This window comes from Limulus polyphemus, unplaced genomic scaffold (genome assembly GCF_000517525.1).
Source record: "Limulus polyphemus unplaced genomic scaffold, Limulus_polyphemus-2.1.2 Scaffold1599, whole genome shotgun sequence".
NCBI lineage: Eukaryota > Metazoa > Arthropoda > Merostomata > Xiphosura > Limulidae > Limulus > Limulus polyphemus.
In genome coordinates, this window is record NW_013667209.1 from 238047 (window position 1) to 260381 (window position 22335).

At 33.0% G+C, this 22335-nt stretch overlaps 1 protein-coding gene across 3 annotated transcripts in view; it reads right to left on the reverse strand.

The window, feature by feature from the left end:
• The window catches only part of LOC106464252 (kinesin light chain-like), a 67582-nt gene extending 46143 nt beyond the window's left edge, over window positions 1–21439 (reverse strand). The window contains exons 1-2 of one of the 3 annotated variants that reach the window (XM_013924378.2): window positions 21376–21439; window positions 9737–9881 (exon numbers count right to left, since the gene is read on the reverse strand). Coding sequence is in view for 1 of the 3 variants with exons in the window: in XM_022391967.1 (XP_022247675.1) it covers window positions 191–219 (29 nt within the window). In the remaining 2 variants the exon portion in view is untranslated. Of the gene's footprint in view, window positions 1–190; window positions 778–9736; window positions 9882–21375 lie in introns of those variants that run through there. The other 2 variants (XM_022391968.1, XM_022391967.1) reach the window with 2 other exon arrangements.
• Window positions 21440–22335: the final 896 nt, after the last annotated feature.

The window sequence follows — 22335 nt, forward strand, 5'->3', positions numbered from 1 at the left end:
TCTCTCTCTCTCTCTCTCTCTCTATATATATATATATATATATATATTATACACATACACAAATACATAAAAAGAAACTGCTACTTTTAACATTATTTCTTTTACCAAAAATCTCATCCTGTTATTACCTTATTAAAAACAAATTAAAATAATTTAATTCTTAATAGCACCTAGGTATTTTAGTACTTACAAACGATACGCCTTGATGGTTTCTGACATGGTATATACAAACAACGATAAGTAAACCCTGTTCTTGCTACAGTTTAATATGTCGCCTTAAACGTTGTCACACAGTTTAGTCCCTCTATATGTAAACAAATCATTAAACGGAGTGGTTTATAAAAACTCTTGAAAAAGCAACATGTCTACTTGGGAAGAAATTATCTCGTTGTTTCTTCTTTAACCACCAGAGCTGCGCAGGTAAGTTTATTTCAAAACCATGAGTGTAGTGGATAAACACAGCTGATGAACGAATGGTCAAAATCCGCCGGCAGCACTCTTTCGAAAGCTTAGAGGCCGCATTGCAGGATGCTAACTGACGCCGAAAAAAGCTACCGGCTCACCGTCACAGCGTCAGAGTGTTGTTGCTATGGTCCACTCCCATAGCAACCAACGTCAGTTTTCCTTACGTTTGTTTTCTTCTTAATCTATTGAATTTGTATTGCAAATGAAAAGGAACAACTTGAGATATAAGACTTAGTGCATACAGTTATTAAAAGATTCGAACGTCTGATATCTACAAACACAATTTTCTCACGGACAGTATTGTCTCTCAGCAAATCACCTGACAGTAGCTATATTGCGCATGCGAGAAGTGAATAATACTACTGGTCACGGTATTCTCTAAACAGTGCAAGACCGGTGTAGATGTAAATATTGATTTTCTAAGAAAATTCTGGGGCCGCCAACACCACTTGCTGTATTTCTTACATAGATGGAACATTGAAATAATTATCTAAAATTCCTATTGGAGAAATACTAAACAAATTATATATATATATAAATCAGTATACCTAATGCCATATAATACATTAATTGTTCATAGGCGATTAAAATCAGAACTATAAAACAACAGTGAACTTAATATAAACCAAAAACAATATAATAAAATTGAAATTCAAAATTATGCCTCCGTTATCATTTCCCTCTTGGCATCCTAAGTCATAATGGTATTAAGGCATTTCCATTATGACTTTAATGGTGGCAACAAGGAAATGATAAGGGAGGCATAATTTTGAATTTCAATTTTATTATATTATTTCCGGTTTATATATATACACACACACACATTTCCTGGAAAGGAACACTAATGATCTTCAAAATAACTTTAGAAAACAATACTGTCCAGTATCTTCTTCACCTTCATTTAAAGTAATTTTATTTGAATATCTCTAATGCATTATAATACATAAATGTAAAACTACTTGTTCAAAGCGATAATTCACGTAAACAACTCTATTAAAGTCACAATTTCCTGGTGTTCTGGTACGATGTAAGAATAACACTATTTTTTGTTTGTTATCGAAAAACAACAGTTTCCTCATAACATTCAGTACTATTTATTACTGATGCTTTTCATTATGTTTTGAAGGCCTCAAAACTATAGTGGCCTATAATAAATGGGAATATATACAAAGTCTTGCTATACAGTTAATACAGATATTTGGGGCAGTCTGTAGGGCGAACCGTGTAACATCTGGGCGAAATATTTTGCCTACTTGAATAAGGAATCATCGAGGTGGTTTTCCACTGGTTTGTTTCTGGGAAAAACACTAGGAGCGCAAAAAAACAGCAACTGACAATAATAACTGCTGCAGCCAACTTTTCCACAGGCTACGGCACCCTTCAATTGAGGAATGGTTGGTTATGGCGATAGATCCGCATTTTCAGAAACTCCGTAACCAGATGAAAGTGGTAGCATCCTAAGCCTGGGGGACGCCCGTTTCCTCTCCAGGTAGCTGTCCCTAATTTAACAATGTAAGACTAGAGAGAAGACAGTTAGTCAGCACCATCCACCGCCAGTTCTTGGGCTACTCTTTAACTAACGGACAGTTGAATTGACCGTCGCATTATAACACCCTCACGGCTGAAAGTACAAACATATCGAACCCACGTCACGCAGAATGAAAGTCTAGCGCCTTAACCACCAGGCCATGTCAGGCGTATATTGTAATGATTAAGCTAATTTAAACATTTTGTTAGCAATATGGTTAAAAGCACGCGAAAATGGTCAAAAACTTATTACTGTGCCCAAATCAAAACATGTAATTATTTACATAAGGAAACTTCTTGTTTCTGTATAAGGCGAAAATATTAAATGTATACAATTTAAACTAAATGCATCAGCTTAAATGCTGTTTTTGAATGAGTAAAGTGGCATATATTTTATACTAGCAGAGACACGTAAAACATTTGCGGTCAAATTAGTATCTTTATTGCAAGTGTAATTCTTTAAATACAGGATTTCTAGAATGATACAAACCAATTCTAATCGCAGACACTAAAATCTATTAATTAAATACACTTATCTTAGGCCTAACACTAGTTAAGCCTTTATTAAGTACGGACTATATTTGATAAAGATATAAATTAACACTGCAACTTGTGTACGTGTTTTAGTTTAGTTAAGGCTAAATTTTACCATACTTAATACTATCAATAAACAAACTTATAATGTTACTAGCGAACCCGTGGGCCTATGCCTCACATTTACAAGGCCGCTATAATACAAATTCAACGCTTGAATTACCAGAGGTATTGGAACCGGGGGTGCTGTAGCACCTCCACTTTTACATATTTGACTTATATATCAATTGTAAATTATATTATTATATTAATTTTCTGGGGGGAGGGGGCATGCAGATCCTTATACTTTCAATCTCTAATTGTAAAATCTGCATGTCTATCCAAGCACTCCCACTTTGCAACGCCTTCCTACACCACTGTGAACTACTATTTAACATTTTCAGTTTAAAGATCATTGCCGCTATAGTGCAAAATTAATTAAGTTACAAACGGTAATTCGTGTGCCTACTTATTTACGTGCTCTATTGTAAATCAAATGCCAAATTTGAAGTACGCTTTCGTGGAATTCCCGCAAAAGTGTTTTCGCGAAACTAAGGGGTCCCCTAAGGGTTGGGTGAAAACTTTTACCTTTTTGCTAACCTCGGGACAACTCAGCGAACCCGAGGGCCTATAACCCACATTTACAGGGCCGCTATAATGTAAATATAATGCTTGAACTAATATTTAGAAGTTTGCGAGTCCAGCAGTTTAAGAGAAGGGGTTTTCGGGAAATCCCCTGGTTTCCCAAAGGGTGGGGTGAAAATTTTTATTACTTTTCTGCAAACCTCAGACGGTTCGTTTGGTATTACTTAGAAGTCGCTGCGATCAGTGGTTTAGAAGTTATGTGACACACAGACAGACACTGCATCTTATTATATAGATAGAAAATTATATGGCCAATTGTTAGACATTTATCAAAGCTTTTGTTTACTTACATCCGTTGAAATAAAGTAGCCGCACATGCGCATTTAGATAATAAGGTGCGCACGCATTTTCAGAACAGACAAAAAACTGGGAATTATTATAATAGATAAGTTTGTTTTGAATTTGAAGGCTACACGAAGGCTATCTGGACTAGCCGTCCCTAATTTAGCAGTGAAAGACTAGAGGGAAACACTAGTCATCATCACCCACCGCCAATTCTTGGGCTACTCTTTTACCAACAAATAGTGGGATTGACCATCACTATATAACGCCTCAACGGCTGAAAGGGCGAGCATGTTTGGGGGGACGGGATTCGAACCCGCGACCTTCAGATTGCGAGTCAAGTGCCCTAACCACCTGGCCATGCCAAACCATATTAGATAAAAAAAAATACTTCTGTCATGTGACTCAGAATTCTCAAGGAATTTCAAAACAAAACAGTGTTGAGAGCAGACAGAAACTTCGTGTAAACAAACACCTATCATTTAATTAAAGTACATAGTATTCTATTCACACGAACAAAAAATGTTTGTGTGCTATCAAAAAAGGCATAACAATATAGTGGATTCAAAGTTTATCGGGTATTTATAATTAATACAGAGTCTTTTGAGCAGTTAGGTAAAAGTTATATTGCAACTTCCAAGACTCGTTTCATGTAACAAGTGCCTACACAAACACACATATGTATATATATATATATATATTCGCAAAACACGTATCACACTGGCGAAAGCAGATGGTGTTCGTGGGTTAGTCAAATCCCATCCCTCCTCAACTTGAGAATTATTGTGTTACGTGACTAAAATCCGTAAAAATCAAAACAAAAATGGCGATGACTGTTATTATTATTTTATTCAGACAGTAATTGGTTGAGCGTGAAAAAACAAGTTTCTTTTGCATACAGTCCAATTTTGTGAGTGTAAATAGGTGGTATTGGTTATTACATATATATTTATTTATTTATTACTAGCTGGAGTACCCGTCTCCTGTACGGAAGTTATATAAATTCATGATTAATGAAAGGTTATCTTAGGACATGAAAATTTGCTTCCCTTATATGTAATTGTAAAAAACGCAAAAACGCCCATAAAAACTACAAAATGCAAAACTGAAAATTTGTATGTATCTCCCCCTGGACCCAATGAACCTCCATACTAAATTTGGTGAAGATCCATCAACAGGAGGTGAGGTAGTGGTATAAAACACAAATATGCCAATAAAAACCGCAAAACTGAACATTTGTATGTATCTCCCCATGGACCCAATGAAACCTCCATACCAATTTTGGTGCAGATCCATCCACACCTTACGAAGCAGTTACATTAATATACAACAGACAGCACTGTTACATTTATACAGATTTTTTAAGATAAAGCTAAATTATTGGATATATGATCAGTGCCCCCCTCCACACACACACATACGGGTATCAATATCCGGTTTTTAGCGTTATAAGCCTTCAGAATTACCACTAAGCCACTAGGGGCAAATACTGGTTGGAGGATGTATGTATATTTCGATTTTAAAACTTTTGTGAGTGAAGGAAAGTCGGGTAGTTTCTGTATTATATTCTATGATTATGGTGATTTTCTGTAGCTTTAAAATACTTTTATAACCTAGATTATTTAAAAAAACTTGTTTTCTACACATTCTATTGATTCTAAAAGTAAATGAGTTGGCGCTTCCCCAGCTGTAAGAGGACAGTGGACAACCCTCTTCAGTAACCAACCCCTTCCAAGCCTGCGGAACTCAGCTTCCCTGGATGTGCTAAAACTAAACCCTGTCGAACACCCCTGGTTAAAATTCTGGATTCTGCCACTGTGTCACATTTATATTACATAGTATGCATCTGTGCGCTTAACATCGATTATTTACCAACTATTCTCTGCCTGTCTGAAATAACTCTTATATTTTAACTATGCAGACGTGTGAATAAAATCTAAAACAGAACCATGAAGCCGACAGAATGAGATAAATTAAATCGTTTTCTGTTAATTTTATTTGCTATTTTCTCTAGGTACTTTATAATACAATTTTTGTTAGATGATTTACAGATTTCTTTGTTTTGATTTCCTACGTCATTGTGGGCGTTAACTGTCTCCGGAATTCACCCAGGATATAAAAACGTCTTCCTATAAACTCCGGTGATATTTTAAGAGCAGGATTGAGGAACGCCTAGTGATGTCACAAAACAATTCCCTGTACAGTTACTTTTTTTTCCCACTGTGATTCCAAACAGCTTCTTCACACACCTACGACCGCATGTCTCAGCGCTGTGACTCACAGCCGCTGACGTCACTAGCACTAACAAGACTGTTTGCTTACAAACAAAATCAATGCCTGCATAGAAATATGACGCTAATATCGCTTTGTACACGTCTCAAGAGAACTCCAAAATTTCGACAATGATGTTTTCATAAAAAGAAAATTATGTAATGAGTTCTTGGTCATACAGTTCTTCATACCATCGCATCAAACGATCCAAACACAGCTTTAAAAAACAACAATAAAAAAATAAAAACAGATGGTCAAAAAGCATGTTCAGGGGAGCGCCAACATTTTTCCGATGGTGGGCTTGAGAAAAAAAAAATTGAGGGGTCACGTGGTACGCGATTATGCTAATATTTATTACTTCAAATAAATAAATAAATAACGTATATGTTTATTTCAGTATTGTGATACCATAAAATTGTTTATTTGTATTATTCTTTTTGTAAATAGATATATAAAATATTTATAATTGTAATATTATCCATTTCCTCTGTCTTGTGTTAAAACTAAAGCTCCCTGCAGACCATGCCTGAAACCATCGTCATTTCGGAGCGCCAGGGAGTGGGAGTACACAACTCCCTCAAATCTTCGTACTGCCTCGTAAATTTTCCTCTACCTACCAATCGCTTACGCCGCCACCGTTCAAGCGTACAGACGTAAATACCAAAGTATCCAATACTGTCAGATTAAAAAAAAAAAGAAAAAAAAATTGGAACTATTAGTTGGGTGCGGTGGCTACAGGGGAGACTGAGGGACACTTTGGGATAGTTTCAGCCCCAGAAAGCCACTCCTTACCGCCACCCCTGTCATATACAGCAAACATGACTAGTGGTTCACCATTCAGAAGACCTTAAGGAAATACATGCTTCCTTACGTGTTCACTTTATTCATTGCACTCCAAGTCTTACTTTTAACAGGAATATAAACTTGACAAACACAATGAGATAAGAATGTTTATTTTGATTTCTGTTCCTGCTCAAAAAAATGTTGTAGAAAAACTTTGTTTAGACAACGATAAAACAAATTAAAGTTCATCATTTATTACACTTTGAATAAGATATTATACCGTTTCAAACATCAAATTACTTTTAAACGAAGAGGTCAAAAAATAGTTTGACAATGTTTCCGACTGCTAGGCATCAGGTATATCATTTGATCGTATAATTATTTCTTAATAATTATCCGTATTATTAAAATTATAAATCCTTTCAATCTTGTTTTTACAACTCTACATTCTCTGTACTTCATATCTACAGGTCACATATTGTAGTCTAGGCATGTATATCCCTATTGGTCAGTACGTTTCTTACAAAGATTTTGCTCGCCCGTGAAGAGAAAAGGGTTGGGAACCACTGTTTAAGACCACAAAAAAGCATTACAACCCAACGTATAACTTACATGCAGTCTGTATACTTTATATCTATAGGTCATCACTCCAGTGTACGTCTATATAACCCTAGCGGACTATAATATACGCTTCTTACAAAGATTTTACCGGCCCCTAGAATGAAAAAGGTTGAGAACTACTGTTATAGATCAACCCCCCCCCCACCCGAATTTCTAAGGAATTCACCGCACGCACATGCAAAAATTAACAGAGGAATAGTGTATTTACATTCTTAATACCAAAAATAAAACGGTATCACAACTTCTAGCTCTAAGACAATTATTTCCGTGTGAAAGCGATTTTGCCACAACTTAATTAGTTACATGCTTGGATTTCAGTCCGAAAACTCCTCCTAAACTATTCGAAGCAACAAATTGCTGTGAAAAAATATTAATACTAATAACCGTATCCCAGAAACTGATTATATCAGAAGTAAAACTTTAACAGTAAATGATACTTCTATTAAACAATTATTAACAGATCACAAACTTACATACCGTTCTTTTATGTCTGGAACTAACGTAACCCAAAGTTAACTAAAACTTACACCTCAGCCCCACAGTGGCTCAGCGGTAAGTCTGGAAGCTTGTAACACTAAAAAACCAGGTTTCGATACCCGTTATGGGCATAGCACAGACAGACCATAATGTAGCTTTGCGCTTAACAACACAACAAACTTACATCTCATAAATGGTGGCAAGCGAAAGTCACACAATATGTATAACTGAAATAATTACAACACGTGAACTATATGTTAAGAAACAAATGTTGCGTCTGTGTTGGATGAAATCTATCTTATAAATAAGACAAAGTTATACGTGTTACAAAATAACAAATCACGTCTAGTAGTACCTCTAATAGTCTACGTCTCTATCCATCTGCAAAATAAGCCCTGCCCTTGATGATCGATAGAAAACAGTCATGTACAGAAGTTAAACACTAGTTGTTACTACCAACCTCAGCTATACTTATAGGGCTGTCTTTGTTCAAATGTTTTTATGCTCCAAAAATTTTTCACTGTATAGCTACTTTTAACAAATCTAGTCCAAAATCACATAACAAGGACCAGGAATACATAAAAACATTACACTGACTTACTAACACAATAAATAAATGTACACAATAGCTCATAATATCTATATATATATATATTAATGTATTCAGACAGACTGCTATATGGATTAGTTAGAGGGGACTAAAGAAATCATAATGACAAGCTACCAGCACACTTACACATGACACCGTTAAATGAAAACTGTCTTCAGAAACGTGGAAGGAGCTGGAAAAAGCAGTCTAAATTCTCCCCAGGTGGTTCAGGCCCTTTGCAAAAGGCACCTCAAAACCCCCCAGAGAGACATCCACAGTCTGCATAAATGCAACTGATCATATCACGAACAGTCTCGACTGAGAATGACCTCTCCCCCAACCATTAACAAACATCTAATAACAGAGGTTGAAGAAAAGAGGTCTGAATAGCCTCCGTAGTAGAAACATTAACTCAGGATTTCATACCTGTTGGTACATGTATTTTATTTTTTTTATTACTGTCATTACAATTAAAATAATTTATAAATATATGAAAATATAATCATAGTAATGCAAACCACATTCAATGTTGCAACGTAAGTTGTGTATAAGTACAGAACTCTTGTTTATAGAAACCCAAACCACATTCAATGTTGCAACATAAGTTTTGTATAAGTACAACATACTTGTTTATAGAAACCCAAACCACATTCAATGTTGCAACATAAGTTTTGTATAAGTACAACATACTTGTTTATAGAAACCCAAACCACATTCAATGTTGCAACGCAAGTTGTGTATAAGTACAGCACTCTTGTTTATAGAAACCCAAACCACATTCAATGTTGCAACGTAAGTTGTGTATAAGTACAGCACTCTTGTTTATAGAAACCCAAACCACATTCAATGTTGCAACGTAAGTTGTGTATAAGTACAGCACTCTTGTTTATAGAAACCCAAACCACATTCAATGTTGCAACGTAAGTTGTGTATAAGTACAGCACTCTTGTTTATAGAAACACAAACCACATTCAATGTTGCAACGCAAGTTGTGTATAAGTACAGCATACTTGTTTATAGAAACCCAAACCACATTCAATGTTGCAACGTAAGTTGTGTAAGTACAGCACTCTTGTTTATAGAAACCCATGCCGAATGATTTGCTTTGTCGAGAAAAAGTGATTACATTATCTGAATGAGGTGCTTTTATACAGTGCCTGTATAGAGGGTGCATTGAAGTTGGTGGAGAAATTTGCTAATTAGAATTTGCCAAGGGCATTCAAGTGGGGTATAAAAGACTGGAGCAAGCATTTTCAATGCTTAGATGGACAAAGAGTGGAAACCCTGGAGATCGAGAAATGGCTATAGTGTCAGCAGAAGCAAGTATGTTTTGGAATATGTTTAATGCATATTATGCCACTCACTCTCCATAAACCCAGCTGAAAAAATTCTTTGAATTCTGACAAGTTATCTTATACAGCTATTAAATAATGTGGAAGATATAATAACATTTATTTATGTAGCATAATAAAAATTTGGCTTATACAACACCAGGTGACTTACCTATTTTCCAAAAAAGCTATATTCAGCAATGTGTCTTTTTACATTACAATCTGCTGTATAGTGTGTTCGAGTTGATCTTCTTTGATGTTTTCAACGTTGATGAAACTAGTTTACATGAAAATCATACTCTGTATCCAAAACAACACTGAAAACATAAGACACTTCATTAGGTACATAAAATTTAATATTTCTTGGGAATGTTTGATTAACTTACAAATAAAACTTTTAAAATAATTTTATAAATAAAAACCATGTACCATTTTGAAGTTATAAGTAACCATGGCTGATGTTCCACCATACTTTTAACCCTTAAAGGAAACATCTTTTATCAGTTTTGGTGTTATATTGCATATCATATAAACACTTACATATTCTTCTGGAAATTGATATGACTGTGGTACCACATCCACCACACTTTGTTATACAACCTTAATTTTTTTGTCTGCTGAAATTTGTAGTCACAAAACTAAAACTACATTCAGATGTGACCAATTGATATAATATGCACGGTAAAACAATTTTCTGTTTACCAATTCTTTAAATAAATACATTCTCGGTTATTTGTCTGAATTCAATTTTATTATAAATATTTAGAGTTCAAATACAAAAATTATCTTTGGAAAAGTAGAAAGTTGGACTATCCACATGGAGGATGAAGAGGGGCTTTATGAGAAAAGAGAAAGAAGGTACCCCTTCTCAGTTATGAAAAGACAAGAAATGCTATATACAGCATTAACTACTCATTCATGATACTAAGAAAACACCTAAAATAAAAAAAAAAGAAAGAAAAAAGATGCAGATAAGTCAAAAACTAAATAACTCGCATACTTTCAGAAGTTAAACATTCCTTTTTAAGGAGTGGAAATAGAAGTCTTGTTTTTTGAAACTCTATGCAGTTATGGAGCTTCTTAGATTATAAAATGGTCAATATTACTACCCTAGTTTCTGGGAGCAGAATAGGTCTCAGCACTCATATGATCCCATTTTCTTTGGGAGCAGACAAATTGATTTCTCCATTCTCTGGCCTGAAGAACAGCATCAGTCAAAGAACATCTTACTCAGCAACCCAGAAATGCCTGAGGCACAATTGGTTACTAATGAAGAATTTTCAAGAATAATGATAAAAAAAACATGCCTTATAGCATATGAATAAAAATAAGTAATGAGAATGCCAGAACAGAAAAGAATAGTCAGGGAAAGCTATCAAAAGTGCAGAAACAGTGAAACTTGAATTTAATAAATGTATAAAATAACTACACATACTGAACCTTTTAATGAATGATACAGGGAATAGAATACAATGCCAGAAAAATATTGTCATCTGTAAGCAAGTGATGAAATGGAAAAGAAGAAAACAGAAAAAGAAAACTGAGGAAAAAAAGAAAGGACAAAGAGGGAAACAGAAAAATTTTGAAAAAGAAACAGTATATTAACTCTCAGGTTTTATCATTGCAGCTTTGTTTCTGTGGTGCTGTTATCAACCAGTAAGACACAATTAAATTTAATGGGGCTGTAATGAAGGATAGATTTTGAACTTCACAATTTCATAACACCCTACTTGTATGAAGTTTTGAACCTTTAATAGTACTTATTTGCATAATTCACTGATGACATAACAGTAGCTACAAGTTTACATTTCTGAGAAACCTATATTTTATAGGTAATACATATAAATGAAATAAAACATTCACATGTAGTTTAAAATGTTATATAGAACAGTAATCATGTTTTATATTTAAATAAAAACAAACTGCATGTTGTTTATATATACATATTGGATGTCATGTGTGATACCCATATTGCCACATACATGAAACTTGCATTTCAAGAGCACCTTATATCGCAGTCAATTAAAAGAACTGCAGCTGGCTTAAGCAAAACAAGTCTTATTTAATCACCATTTCAAGCAATTAACAGTCATAGACTTTTTTCTTGACATGAAATTGTTGATTACTTAAACATACCTAATAAACATGATAATAAATAAACAACAAAAAAGCATTGTAACATTAACAGTTCAATTAGAAAATAAATACAGACCTTCAACTATAACAAAAGTTACAAAAGAGTGTTATTATAGTCACATTTTTGTAAACAGCATTGTTGATAATTTCAGTGTATGCCTTGGGGACAGGAGGAGAAATGTGGACTTATATCAATGCTCCTTTTTCAGCATTAAAATCATTAGTGTTATCATACATCTTATGGTTCATACTTTTCTTACATCTTGTACACTAGGCATTCAGTACATTTTACTAAACCAATGCAGCCATTAAATGTACCCCTATATGCTTCAACATAATGGTTTGCTCCAATGCACAGAAGGAGCTGCATTTTGGTGGTATGTGTTTTGTTATTTTTAATACAGCTACTTTTATTTAAGTTATGGGCATTAATTTTTCCATGTGAATGACATTCAATACGTGATTATTACTCAAACATTGTCAAACAGTTTTTGTTAACAAGAGAAAAAAACTTTAAACTGCTTGAATTTTGACTGAAGAGCCTTCAAATCTTTAGAAACTATCTTCTAAATCCTGGAAAACAAATAAACCTTCAAACACAGCCCTAAAAATTAGGGAATAATGTCAGAAGTCTTGAATGATGCTATGGAAGAACATTTACCCCTGTACAGATAAACACCTTGGAAATAAATTTTAACCAAATATCTTTGTACAAAGATCAGCCCCAAACAGCACTTGTTCTTAAATTAATATTTTATCACTCAATCATAAGCAGTATGAAAATGCAATCTTATGAAACAGGCCACAAAAAAGTGATATTGTTTTTGATAGACATGGGCTGGCTTTAGTTAGATATCTGACAATATAAAATAATGGCCTACATTTATTACCTACATGTTAAACCTGTTATTTTACATTTCCTCAGCTCAGATTCAAACCCAAGACCCCTCACATGCCAGATTAGTGCTTTAACAACTAAGCTAAAGGGTTAACCCTCTAAAGCTTGTTAATAAGGCAATTTTAAATTACCACATTATCATTCTTCTCTAACAAATAAGGCCAACCCTTGGGCCTTCTTTCAGGGTTGTGAGAGGACTAATAGCTGGGCATCAGTTTTTTTTTTGTGGTAAACCTTTCTTATTGCATCTCCTCAGCTCAAATTCAAACCAGACATTTTGCACACTAGATGAATGCTCTACATGTAAATCCACTAGTGTTTACTAGTAAAGCAATTTTAATAACTACCACACACACAATTCTTGTTTAAAATAAATGTAAAGTGGGTTATAGTTAAAATAATTGATTATAAAAGTACTTTCTCTTAAAGAAGTTCTTTAAATAACTATCTTGTTAGATGAATGCTGGGATCATCATGAATGAAAAGGTCTGGTTACCAAACTCTACTAATTAATTAAAATTGCCATGATTTAGATTTTTTTCTGCCAATTTCAAAATTATCATTTTTTAATCTTATTGTACAACTCAACAAAGCTTTATAAATTTATAAATTAAATTTTAGAAAATGATTGCCAACAAGTCTTATTTTGAATAAAAATAATTTCAATTATCCAAATTATTTGTTTTCTGTCAGGTAAGAACTTTCTTTTTGGCAATGAAAAACAATGATTTGTAAAAATGTTCTGTTACGCCATAGGGGTATTGAAACCACAGTGATCAAAATAAACTTACATGGGATGACTTTACTTCTAATAGCACAGTAGTAGGCTAGTTAAATAGTGTCAGATCTTGATTAAAACTAGTTATGTCTCAGTTAGAGGAAATAAAGTATAAAAATACAACAAACAAAACAATACTTAAAAATACAACACACCAAGTTTTTCTGCCATCTACTTGGAGAGAATTCATGATCTTGAACATACCATTGTTCATATAAGACAGCATTGTAACAAATAGTAATCTTATGAAAGACTGTAGGCTTAAAGACATGCAGAAATAATGAAACAGCATAAAACTATACTATCAGTTCAAAGTGACTGCTATAAAATAAGAGGGAAAGAGTTTCCCCAATAAAATCCATTAAGTACTATAGGACAAACAGTATAAAGATACATTCTCATTCTCAGCAAAAACACAATTTTGTGGTAACAGTTCATTAGAGAAAAATATTTTCTGGGTGCTAATTTGATAACTGAACCATTTAATTAGTCTTAGCTTGCATTTACAGGTAGAGCTGTTGATTAACTCAAATAATTGATTACTTTTGAGCATCGATTACATTGATTAATGTCCAATAACTGATTATTTGAAATCATGGTTGTCTGCTTATCTTCAATTTTATGACTTTACAATGCCCTATCTAAGTATGCAACAGACAATAAAGCCCAGCAAGAGAACTTACTGAAAATAACTGATCACGTGATGCAATTAGCTCAAGCTGGTCTCATCATAGTATAGTTTAATATTGTTTGATTACTTTGCTTAACAAGTTTCTAATTTTAGTTACTTTGTTAAAAGATATAAAATAATAAATAAAAAATTTACTCTAAAAACAAGAAATGTTTGACTTAAGTTAGAGTTGAAGCCTATTTCAGTAACTTGTGCTCCACAGTGTACTTCCTTAGCACTAGTTTTTTCATACTGTGTTAACTCTCCATAAAATTATTAATCTTTCTTTCAAATATGCATTTTGCAACACAAAAAATATATCAAGTCCCAGAATAGAATGTCCCAAAACTACCATAATTTATCTCGCATTGTAACTAAACTATAAATAGATTTTTAAAAATGCCATTAGCTGCTTAGAAGAAGAAAACATGATTGCAAACAATAAAACTGAAGCTAAATATCCAATTATGTGCAGTAAAACAAGATAACCATGTAAGGAATTTTGTAAAGAAAACAATGCCCTTTCAACTTGTTATAAATAAACCAATAGCAATGTCAGAGAATTAATGACATTTTTGAAAGACAGAATGATATGGGAGGGACATGTCATTTAAGCTTTACATTATTTTCACATTTCAGTAAAGCAAGGTAAGGTATCTGGAACTTCTAAATTTATATTCTGGCTTGTAAATTTCCATAATATGTTTTCTTCATTTGTTGGGCAAACAGAAAATCATAAACATAAAAGGAAAGTCTAAAATAGGTATTTTGGAGCATAAACATATCACTTGATACAGAGAAGTGAAAACTGAAAGTTTATTTAAATATATGTTTTTAAAATTAAGAAATTAAAGCTTAGATAATATTAAAATTTGAATTATAGATATGTTTTAATGGCAAGCTTCTTGACCTACATTGATAACAAAAATGTTTAAATATATTTTGAATGTAATTCTGTAAAAAGGTCATAATTTGACCCTTCTAAATGCAGAGAATTGATTAGCATCACAACACATGAGAATAATCAATTAATTGGAATCAATGTTTCTGATTATTACTATTTTCAATTATTCCAACTATCCAAGTCTCATGTAAGAATATTCAATTAGTTTAATGTAATTGATAAATAAACACAACTATTAATTGATTAACAAATTCCACTAACTGCCCAGCTCTATCTACAGGCACTGCCTACCAGGGATGAAGCAAATACTGGAAATCAATAATCAAATACAAATATGAATATTTCATATTTTTATGAATACAATTACAGGAAAAATGCTAAGTATTCAAAAACGAATACATAGGAATGTATTCATGAATACTTTGTCAGATAATACACAATAATGACAAAGCACTTTTTATAAAATACTTTTATTTTTCAAAATACAATAACAAAGTTTTAGAGCAAAAAACACATTTTTAAAGGAGACTTATAGATACTATAACTGTCCATTGTTCTTTATGAACATCAGTCTCTCAAATGTCTTGTCAGTGAGGCAGCAGTGATCAGGTCTGGGGGTTTTTCCTCTGACACTAAACAAATGCTCAACAGAGACAGAGAATGCTGGAACACTCAGGTAGCATTTGGCTAGTAGAGATATGGTAGGAAAGTTTTTTTCATGGATCTTCCAGTAATCTAGAGGGTTGCTTTCTTCAGGAATGCAAGGACCTTCAAGGTAGATGTCGATCTCTGTATCCTCTGAAGATGAGGTGGCTGGTTTCTTGGAGGCAGCAAAGAAACTAAAGAGCTTACTTCTTTTGTGAGTGGGAAATTTACAGTCTTCTTTTGGTTCCACGGTTGTAGGATTATTTGTTGAGGAAACTTTCTTGACTTCTTGGTGCAGGAGAATTCAATTGGATTCATAGACCATAAGTCTAGTGAAACACCAGCAAAGTTTATATCTGGGATCCAATGCGACAGCCAAGCAGAAGACACTTCGTTGCTCATACTGAGTCAGCCAGGCTTGAACAGACTTCTTCAGTGCAGAGACAAGATTGAATTTATATCTAGACTGCATGCTCTCAATCTCAGCCATCAGCCCACAAACACATGGCACTACATGTTACAATGTTCTGACCCTGAGTGAAATCTTTTACTTCTTCCAAAGGTGTCAGTATTGTCATCAAATCTGCAAGCATAGTTCAATCATGAAAAGTAATTTTTAATGTACCAGTATCTAGATTATCCAACTTTTCCTGTGGAATCTTCAATAAAGACTGAATCATCTTAATTTCTAAGTTCCATTGTGTTGGTGTTACCAACTAAACTCTGACCTCTCCCTCAAATAGATCAGCTGCTTGTGTTGTATGGGACATGATAGCTGATGCTTTGGAAATTACTTTCAATAGTAGTTCAGCTTTTGTCATGCTATCCCTGATTACAAGCTGTAGCAGTGGGAAAAGCAGGGGTCATGTTCAGGAAGAAATTCAGATAAATTGTCTGCTGATTTAGATGTATTCAAAAGTTCATCTTCTGAGTCACTAGCTGTACATTAGCCATCACCATCTCTCACACTAAGTACCGTTTGATGTTCAAATCCAAGCAAGCAGAAAGCCTTGATCATGTTGGATGCATTATCAGATGTCACATATGAAACCTTGTTGTTAATGTCAAAGAGATTTATTATTCATCATATTGAGCTACAATGTTATCAGATGCTTGATGCCCATTAAACTGCCAACATGCCAGCATGACTGTTTGCATTTTCCAGTCAAGTATAAAATGATCAGTGACTCCAAGAAAGCTGCGCATTTATCTATTACTCCAGATATCCACAGTGACATTGATGTTGTATACAAGTTGCAGTAGAGAGATGACTTTTTGTTGGACTTCATCAAACCTGCTCTTGATCAACATTGTGGACAGGTGCTTGGGACTGGGAAGAATATACTGAGAATTGGCTGTCATTAGATCTTCAAAATGTTTTGACTCCATTACTGAGAATGGTTGCAGTGTACTGGCAATAAAACTGATGAGTTTGTTAGTGATGTGCTTCTGACGAGGGTGTTTAAACATATATATTTAGTTGATACTGTACAGTACATTGCTATTGTAGACTGCTGCACCTGGGAGGAAGTACCAGTGCCAGATGTAGGCTTCTGTAGCTCTGCCTCATGATTACACTAGAAATACAAAAGCATATATCATGTATACAATATACAATACAGTCTATAATAAAAATAATGAAAAACATATAATAATAAATAAAAATGATGATTTAGTTTAATTATAGAATATAGTTTATAACAATAAAAATATATCATAATAAATATATTAGTTATATAATATATAGCTCATTGTAACAAAAATAATAAAAAGGCTTACCTTCAGATGTGTCAACAGGTTAGAAGTGGTTTTTCCTAAAGAAGAAATTGTCTACTCACAATATTTACACTTTGCCTTGATGTGACCAGATAAAGCAATATTTTTAAAAATTCTCAATTTCCCCTAGTGTGAGAAATGTGACTTTTTTTTCTCTAGGCATCCCCTCTTCTCTAATATATTTACTACCCCTTCAAGAAATATGAAATTTAATGTAAATTACTCATTATAATGTTTCCATCACTCAGGCAAACCATACTTTTTATAGACTTCAATTCTGTTTGGTTACAGAGCTATCAAATAGAAAATCAGACCCCTCTTACCACACCCTCCTCTCACATCCTTTCAGAATTTGTCAATAGTTCTCTCTGACATTCAATACTATATTATTTATATAACCAATAGAAAACCAAGGTTTTTCATCTATCAAATGGCATATTATATTACATTGTTTTCAGTACAGAAAAATGTTTATTTCTTTTTAATGCAAGCTTCATTTCCATGGGAACAAAGCTTGTACTGAAGGACAAATTAATGTGCTGCAGATGTAATAACAACAGTCTAGAAATTTGATGAGTACAAAAGTTGACATTTACTCTTACAATATTAAGTATTTACTAAATCATATAGCAAATATGAATACTATGCCACTGAATATGAATGCTTTAATTTTCCCTGTCAAAGTATTGGAATACAAGTAAGAATACTCCAACAGCTGTATTCAAATACAAACACTCCATGTCTGCTGCATACTAAATATGGAACAGTATAATCATTCATTTTATTTTGTGAAGTTTAGTTTGAAGCTTTATCCTTAACACTATAGATATACAAAAGGAACTATTTCCTTAACAATTAATATTCAGTTGTATGTGAATAATAAATATTTTACATCTTTGAAAAAAAAATACCCATCTACCAAACTTTCCTAAACCCAGATAGGTTTGGTCAACCAGACTTTTTAATTCTTTCACTGCCAAGTGTATAGATATACAACTCTCCCAATACCTTACTTATTTTCGTATACACAATAAAAAAACAAAAAGGTGTGTATTTAATACTTCACTACCTACTTGAAATCTTTTGGAAGTAAGTTTGAAGGTAAACACACTTTTTTTCATGGTAGTATAAAATTCCAAATTAACATGTGGTTACACCACACTTTTCAAGGCTAGAACAAGGGTTATATAGTGTGTCCCATGTATGTATCCATGGCAGTGAGAGAGTTTAGAATGGCCTAACAGTCTGCTTGAACAAAGTGAAACTAAAATGTTACAGAATCACAAAAAAGGAAATCAGATAAATTAAAACTGCAACTATTTGGTGAGTTTACTGATGTATGAACTGAGAGAAAGTAAAAAGTTATTGGAGTAAATTCAGATAACTGCAAAAAGTAAGCTTGAAGATTAAAGTTAAGTCTGGAAGGAAAAGCTTGAAGTGTCTGTAATAACAACTTTATAAAGAAAGAAAAAAAGAAAAAAAGTTCAAAGTATATAAATGATAAATATTATGGTCACTATACACTGAAAGAAAAAAAAAGGAATACAGCCCTTTACAACAACACTTATGCTCAACTAGAATATGAAGAAATTGAAAGGAAGAAGGGGAACATCAGCAGGCTATTCCACAATGTTACAATTTCCATAGAGAAATACATTAAAAACAGAAGAGAGCTCTTCCTAAAAATAAGCTAAGAACTGGGCTTTCAAAGATTATATCGATCGGCCCCTAGTGTCCAAGATCCTATTTCCATCCTTATCTCTTTACAATTTAGAAGTTTCCAAAGGCATGTTAACCAAGCACTACAATTTGCAACCAAATCAAGTCACCTTTAAGACTTGCTATACATATGCTAAAGATAAAAGATATCAAGAACTTTGGCCTCTTTTTTTTAGTTCAAGTTTGTAATTTGGTTTGAATTTGTAACCCATCTTTTCACATTTCCAACAAACAGATACCTTACTTGTAATAACAAGATCTAAATGAATCCATTAAAAGTTAAAATAACCTTTTTATTTTTAGATGTGTCATTTTTTTGAATAGATCTCAAAGACCTTACCACTTTGCTGATGGTAACTAACCCTAAATCCTTCTTATTTAACACAAATGCTCTTCTCAGAAAAGAAATAAATTTCAAAATTGACTATCTATAGTGCTTCATTTAATACTTCTTAAAATTTAAATGTTTCTTCATTCCTGACCAATCACTGAGACTAAACTTATATCCTTCTGAATATGAGAAGCATTTTCAATAGTCAACCCTTGGCATCAGTTTAATTCCTCCAGATTTTGCAATACAACTGCCCAAAAAGCTAGTCAAGTTTTTTCTATAAATAATTTTTAAAAAATGTCTCAAACTACAACTCTAAATGACCCAACTAGTCACACATTATTAATCAAATTTGTTTTTCAGTACCAGTATCAAGCCAATTTTTTAACAGTTTATCTTTCCGATGCAGTCTTCAGAAACTTCAGCTTTTATGTAATTGTAAAGATATGGACATATTTCACAAGAGCAGTGAAGAACTAAAATGTTTTAACTACTCAATGAAGGTCTGTTATAGTGGGGGTAATGACGAAGTTGGAATTAGAAGTTATAAATAAGGATGAAGCTAAGTTTTGAAAGTTTAGATCTATTTTTCTCCTTATGTAAAACTTCCGATTAAGAGTCAGACAACTTTGAAATGGTTATATCTTTAGTAAAAATAATATGAACATGCAACTGAAAGGCTAAAATTGCCTTTGGGTGATGATCTTACTAGATGTTCAGAAGGTGAAACTAACCTAAATGGATTACTTGGCCTTTTGTTACTCTGGCTGTTCACAAATAAAACAGTCAAAACTCAACATTATTACCTTCAGTCTTAAGAGCAAATGATTACATGAAGTTCATAGAAATGACTGTGAAAGAGGAATTGTAATATTAGCCAAAAACTCAGGCTCTAGATCTGCTTTTATAAATTTATCTAACCCAGAACTTGAAGTTTAACACCAATACATTGGACAAGTTTTTGATTCCTCTGGCACTAAAAAACCCCTGGCATCCCATGTATATATTGATGCATTAATAAACAAACACATAATTTGATTTTGATTCTTAATAAATTAACGTTTTCTTTTGTAATTAATGCAAATACAGATATGTTTTAAAAGTTTATAAATGCATATTTGTATATCATCTTGTCATGTACATTAACAAAATATATATCTTATTTGTTCATTAATTATTCAAGTCCAGTAGGGAGAGTTTGATACCAGAGAAGTAAAAAAATGTTATCCACTACATCAGTATCAAACTTCAAGTTACTGATCAGACAAATAATGAAAGCTTATATTCATATAATGTAAGTAGATACTGTGTCTGAATTTTGGGCTGAGTGTGTTACACATAAACTACAAGTTATATCATAGTCTTAAACAAATATAAATAATAATGACTATATACTTTATACTTGGTTTAGTCTGGGAAGAATCATTGCATATATAGCGCTACTCAGTTGGAAATTCTTGTAAGTAATCTTTACTTGTCTTTCTAAGGCTTTACTCTGACTCAACCCTCCCAGTCGGACTTTACTCAGGAGTCAGGGGTCGAATTAAAACAGTAAAATTCACTAAATGTAAAACGAAATCATGGCATTAAAAAAGAAGGGAAAATTAACGTATATCACTTCTTTTTTCGTCTTTTTTACTTCATATTTTACAATAAAACAAATAATGAGAAACACTATAAGACATATATTTCTTTTTAAATAGTATTTTCTCTTCCTTTTTCAGTGTTTAGTATTTACTTAGTCACAAGTTGGTGTTTCATATAATGACTTATTCACTGTCACAGGTTCGTGAAAATACGATGGATGACGCACGAGGTTTGTTCTAAAAACATTCAGAAGCCAATATTTATTATTATTTATAACACAGTTATTAGACTAAAAACTTAGTCAAACAGTTTAAAATATCACGTTTGCTAACTATGACAACATTTTCCAAGAAATAAAATACCTTACCTAACTATTTATATACGAGTTAATTCACAATAACTGTCTCGTAACAAAATCCACATCATCGAAGCTACTGCCCTCTATAATCTGTTGTGTTTCTAATTTTAAAAACTTATAGCAAACTCATTAAAAGTATGTATAGAAATTCTGAAAACTCTTGCAATATTTTCGTCTCAGTACGTTTTGTATCATATTATGACGTTTCCATATAATGTCATTTTTCATTATGCCATGAGTGGTTTTTTCTTTGGTTTTATTTTTATATTGCATAAATGCCCCCCCCCCTTCCCAGTAGCACAGCGGGATGTCTGCGGACTTATACCACTAAAAACCCGGGTTTCGATACTCGTGGTGGGCAGAGCACAGATAATAACCCTTTGTGCAGCTTTGTGCTTAATAACAATCAACAACAACAATATTACTTAAAATTCATATAAACATAAAATAATGAAGAGAATTACCAACAAACATATTTCTCCTCTCTAGAAAATAGAGTTTAATGACTGTACAGATGAAGAACAAACTGCAAATTTCAAACGAGCATCACATTATAACAGATACATATGTATATGTTTGTTGGCGTTGCAAGACAAAATGTTATACTTCTGTCATCGCAAATCCAAACCAAAGTACATTTTCTAGTAATTTATTTTTATCAACAATTACATTAAAAATTCTGACAGTGTTTGAAATACTTTCTAAATACAATGTTTATCATTACTTATGCAATATAGATCAAAATATTTCGTCAAACAAATGAAGAAATAAGGTCGTCTCTTTCACGACGATAACCTTCTTGTAAGCAAAATCATAAATAAACAAAGTAGATAAACCAAATAAAATCAAGTCTTACGAATTCCACCTACACATTGTTACGTCTCCGTTTGTTAATTAACTTTCCTTAACTTCGTTCCGACGAAACTTTAGCGACACAAGTCCTTACTTAATAAAACTGGTTTATTCTTT